This window comes from Fragaria vesca, linkage group LG5 (assembly GCF_000184155.1).
Source record: "Fragaria vesca subsp. vesca linkage group LG5, FraVesHawaii_1.0, whole genome shotgun sequence".
Classification (NCBI taxonomy): Eukaryota; Viridiplantae; Streptophyta; class Magnoliopsida; order Rosales; family Rosaceae; genus Fragaria; species Fragaria vesca.
In genome coordinates, this window is record NC_020495.1 from 16,994,237 (window position 1) to 16,999,621 (window position 5,385).

Sequence of the window (5,385 nt, forward strand, 5' to 3'; positions counted from 1 at the left end):
AATGTAAATTATGTTAGAGTTTTTAAAGGTTATGACCCAAGTAGAGAGGTTTACTCTGGTGGTTGTTCATGTTTATGTAATGTAGTTGAATATTTGGTTTGGATTGCTTAAGTGTTGTTATGACTTGGTTCATGTTGTGAGGAGCGAAGGGCTCCAGGAGTTGTGGTTGATTATTATAGTTGAAGTATCTTAGTTTTATTTCAGGTTGGGTTGTCCATTTTTAGGGTTATGCCAAAATTTCAGTATAATCTCTTTTAGAGTGGACCCCGCAAGACTTGCATGTTTTCTTATGTGTTTTCGGGGTGGGTCTTGTTAGAACAAGTAGCTCTATATACTCTTCAAGAGATGTCACATTTGTTCAATCATTAGGAGAAAGTAGCCTCCTAAGAACAAAGATAAAAATAGTAGACTTAACTCATCTAAATAGTAGACATGACTTATGATAACAGTATACTTAACTCATGTAAATAGTAGACATGAGTCATGATAATAGTAACACTCAAAGAACCACTCCATTGGCCTAACCTCCACTTCCCTTGGATTGCCAGCGTGTCATCGCTCTTGGCCGTCAATTCTAAACTCAACCCTAAAATCTCGATCGCTCATTCATTTCACATAAAGCACTACTCTCCATTGGTCGATCCCCATGTCACTTGGATCGCCACGTGTCATGCTCTCAGCCGTCCACTCTATAGCCTAATTCAAATCTCAACCGATCATTCATTTCATACAAAACACTACACTCCAATTGGCCGAACCACATATGACCCGGATCGCCAGCGTGTCATCGACACATTTATTATTAGAAAAATCTATTGTTTTCATGAGAACTGTCTACCATTTACATGAGCAAAAACACCAAAAAGTAGACTTTCTGGAAATCAAAATGGTACTTGTGTTCGAATAATTTAGATGGCAAAAGTTGCAAAATCTACAACATAAGCAACATCTACCATCTACATAAACAAAATCACAAATAAATAGACTTTCTGGAAATTAAAATGGTTCTTATGTTCGAATCACTTAGATGGCAAAAGTTGCAAAGTCTACAACAAACATAAGAAACATTTACTGTTTTAATAAGAAAGATCTACCATTTACATAAACAAAATCACAAAGAAGTAGCCTTTCTGGAAATCAAAATGGTTCTTGTGTTTGAACCATTTAGATGGCAAAAGTTACAAAGTCTACAACTAACATAAACAACATATACTGTTTTAATTAGAAAAATCTACCATTTACATAAACAAAATCACAAAGAAATAGACTTTCTGGAAATCAAAATGGTACTTGTGTTCAAACCATTTAGATGACAAAAGTTGCAAAGTCTACAACTAACATAATAAAACATCTACCATTTACATAAACAAAATCTCAAAGAAGTAGACTTTCTGGAAATTAAAATGGTACTTGTGTTCGAACCATTTGGATGGCATAAGTTGTTAAGTATACAACTAACATAAGACATATTTACTGTTTTCATTAGAAATATCTACCATTTACATAAACAAAATCACAAAGAAGTAGACTTTCTGGAAATCAAAATGGTACTTGTGTTCGAACCATTTAGATGGCAAGAGTTGCAAAGTCTACAACTAACATAAGACACATCTACTATTTTCATTAGATATATCTACACATAAGCAAAATCACAAAGAAGTAGACTTTCAGGTAATCAAATCGGTACTTGTGTTTGAACCTCTGAAGGAAAAATTTGCAAAGTCTACATTTATCATTAGAAACATCTACTGGTTTCATGAAAAATATATGCAGGGTTGTTTCCCTTTTTTTACACGTTGTTTTTTTGACACATAAACTACAATATATGTGGCATAATATCATCACTACAAGGAATCACTACTCACTATAGGGTTTTTTTACATGTAACGTATGTGTGCCCAGCCTGTTTGCAGTTACGGCAGTGTACAGTTCTCTTTGCAGGTGTTGCTACTAAAGGAGGGTCGTCGCTTCCTAACCCTGCTTCCGCTTTTTCATGCTCTTTTCTTACCGGACATGTTTGAATATTGTGTCCACCGCCTTTGTAATAACCACAGGTAACCGTCCGTCTCGATGGCTCATTCTTTTTGTCGCTCTTTTCTCTGCCTTTGGTCTTAGATGGGATAGGATCTCTCACAATGAAACCTTTCTTGGTGGGTGTAGCCGTACCTTGCACTTTTTCTTGATCTCTCGCCAAACCTTCCATAATTGCTGCTAGTCTATCGATCTCCATATTCAACATGTTGTAGCCTTCTTGCATCTTTGAAGCATAAAAGCACAACCGATTGCAATCAGCAGTCAAAGCATCATACATGCTACGACGAAAGAAAAGAAAACAAATGTGTTCACAGACTAATATTACAGGTTCCTATATTACATCTGACGAACCCTTACATGTGTCCGTAATTAAAACAACTAAAATTCAAGCCATGAACATACCTACTCACTTGCACGGCTTCTTGGGGCATTTCTTTGTTTGGATATAGGATTTCACAAACACTTCTTGCGTCCCTCGACCACCTCTTCACTATTAGTGACTTGTGAAGATGAAAGATGTTTTCGTTTTTCATCACCGAGAACATGTGACGACACGACACTCCCCTATACTCAAACATTCCGCAAGAGCACACCATAATCGGGTCTGCTGCACTTTCAGTCTCTTTCCGAGGGTAGTAGGTAACAGTGTGTTCAAAATCAGGACGCTTGTAAACTGATACCTTGTAAAGCCGGGAACCATCTTCTTGACATTTTGTTCCTTGCTTTAGTGTGATATGAGCCTCTTTCATGATCTCCCTAAAAATACACTTAAACACGTCGTGTGTGAATACAGAAGATGCTTGTTTCTCCAAATCTTCCAAGTGAGTTTTCGCACTATGAAATGAATTTATAGTGTTGAAATCATCCCTTTCTTGATTGTTTCTAATTCTCATAAGTGTTCGGTCCACCAACGAAACAACCTGCACAAGGGTTTTGCTTTTCGATAGGACAAGCTTGAAGTCTTTATTCATTCCCTCACACCTTTGTGTGCTTCTCATGCCAGCCATAAATATATCATGGAAGAATGCTTAACAAAACTTTTCTCTCTTTTCATACATACTGTTGATCCAATCATTGTCATAGAGATCAAATTCGTCTAGCATATATATCCTGCCACAACCTATCAAATTGCTCAACCATTTGATACTTCCTAATGCACCTGTTGAAAGCCTTCAACTTTTTCGTTAATTTTAAGTGGCCATTAGCATTTTGACCTATGTGCCAAATACAGAGACGATGCCTTGCTTCCAACATCATGGTTTGAATTGCAGTACGCATGGCCTCGTCTCCGTCTGTGATTACAGCCTTTTGCATTTTCCCGTTCATCAAATCCAGGAATTTTCTAAGCAACCAAGTGTAAGTCTCCACAGTCTCATCTGAAAGAAGAGCAGCACCGAACACAATACTACCCCGATGATTATTCGTCCCAACAAACAAAACCAATGACATGTTGTAGACATTGGTTTTGTAAGTGCTGTCGAATATCAACACATCCCCATAATAGTCAACAAATGAATGCACATCTCGCCAAAACATGTCCACCATCCTATCTTCTAAATCTGCCGTGAATCGGTAGAAGAAGTGAGAGTCTTTTGCTGCCAGTGCATTCATATACGAAAGTGCGCCTTTAGAATCACTCTCAAATGGGGCGGTCCTTCGTTGCTGGTCAATCTTGTTGTAGAGGTCCTTCACGGTAAATCCCACTCTCCTATATCCCCCGCTCTGTTCGACCATATACTCATAGGCGTGACAAGGTCTAATTGACACCCTTGTCATCGTATTTTTTAGAGCCAAAAATTCCTCGCCAACATGTCGATTAGTACGAATGAAGGGGATTTGGTTGCTAGTTGTCAGCATGTGGTTATGTTGAGGAATGAATGCCTTCACCACATAAACTTTGGTTGCCTCACTATATCCAATCCTCAGTTTAGCTCCGCACAATGCTCTTGTCTCTCTCCGAGCATAGCAACTGCTTTCTCATTGTTCCAAGGACTTGTTTGCTTTTCGGGTTCCTTCCTTGTTGCAGACCCACTCCCTCCTCCGAATCAAACCATTAGACTCAGCCTTGTCACCCTTCCTTATACCAAACCCAACTGCCACAGAATAGGCAGCATAGAAACTTTCTGCCTCATCAACTGTATTGAATGTCATGGCTTCAATATCAGAAACAGAAAAGTTTCCATGTCTTGGGACGTGTACCTTTACATCCTCAAAACCCGAAGAAGGTTGTTCTTCATTCTCCGATGTATCCATGGTTGGCTGTTCTTCATTCCCAGATGCATCCATACTTGTGTTTCAATCAATATTTGCTTAACAAACTAAATCCAACAAACAACAAACATAAAGAGATATTGAATCCATGGTTGGCTGTTCTTCATTCCAGATATTGGTAGACCGAATTAGAAGACCTTGCTAATGATAGTGGTAGACCGAATTGAAATGCAATACTCACCTACAAGAGACGTGAGAGTCTGGGAGTTTGATCGATTTGGATTGAGAAAGCGAGTTTCTCGAATTGAATAAACATAGAGAGAGAGAGAGAGAGAGAGAGGAGAGTTCAAATCGGAGAGAGAAAGGAGAAGTGAGTCACTCCATCAATTTTATGTTTTAAATTTTAAAACAGTCATATGACCGGCTAAAGGGGTAGCAGGTCATCATTAAAAGGAATGAACGAATCACAAGCAGCCATGTGGATAAGGTATCCATACCTTAAGACACACAAGTATTTGCCAAAAATGAAATGGAACCCTAAAACATTTCTTATTATACTAGAAATCCCAGAAGCCACAACACTTTTGTTGACCATAACTTCCTTGTACGAAGTCTGTTTTACGTGTACCATATGTCTACGAACTCGTATCGTCGTGCCCTACAACTTTTGTGAAGAAAGTTTCTCGAGAAATGATAAGACGTATTTGCACACGCATCAATTAACCCTGTCAACAAATCAGTCGTAGTATAAAGCAAGCAGGGATCGTTCTAAACCGGGGATCCAACTACAGGGTAGATCCATCTAATCTAATGTAAATATCGAAATAAGCATATAGGTTTAAAGGTTTTATGATTTCGGAACAACATTAATAATAAATCCTAAATTACTTCTATACATATATACATGTGATCAACCAACATTCATGCAAACTCAACCAAACAACCATGCAAGAATAAAGAAGACGATTTCTAATCTCATTTAAGTCTACACCGTGAGCAAATATACAACCTAAATTTGATATGCACATAAGTTCCTACGTGGTTCCTATGACATAGACCAACTTAGAATTAGACTACGGGTTTCATTCAACATCGCGACACAACAAGCTCGGCTACATGCTCTACTTATGGTCACACACA

At 38.2% G+C, this 5,385-nt stretch overlaps 1 protein-coding gene across 1 annotated transcript; it reads right to left on the reverse strand.

Annotated features, from left to right (window-relative positions):
• Positions 1–908: 908 nt before the first annotated feature.
• Positions 909–3,041, reverse strand: LOC101297259 (protein FAR1-RELATED SEQUENCE 5-like). Its single transcript, XM_004301487.1, has 3 exons — positions 2,437–3,041; positions 2,009–2,312; positions 909–956 (listed from the first exon to the last, which is right to left on the reverse strand). Exons 1-3 carry the CDS (start codon positions 3,039–3,041, stop codon positions 909–911), a joined length of 957 nt encoding a protein of 318 aa, XP_004301535.1.
• Between the last annotated feature and the right edge of the window lie 2,344 nt (positions 3,042–5,385).

Bases quoted from the DNA above. Each gene is read 5' to 3' on its own strand.
- LOC101297259 (XM_004301487.1), bottom strand. From the start codon at position 3,041: ATGGCTGGCATGAGAAGCACACAAAGGTGTGAGGGAATGAATAAAGAC. The intron at 2,313-2,436 runs GTATGTTCATGG...CTTTCGTCGTAG, and splicing joins GAAGCCGTGCAAGTGAGTAG to CATGTATGATGCTTTGACTG. The intron at 957-2,008 runs GTAAGAAAAGAG...TTGTTTATGTAG, and splicing joins ACAATATTCAAACATGTCCG to ATGGTAGATGTTGCTTATGT.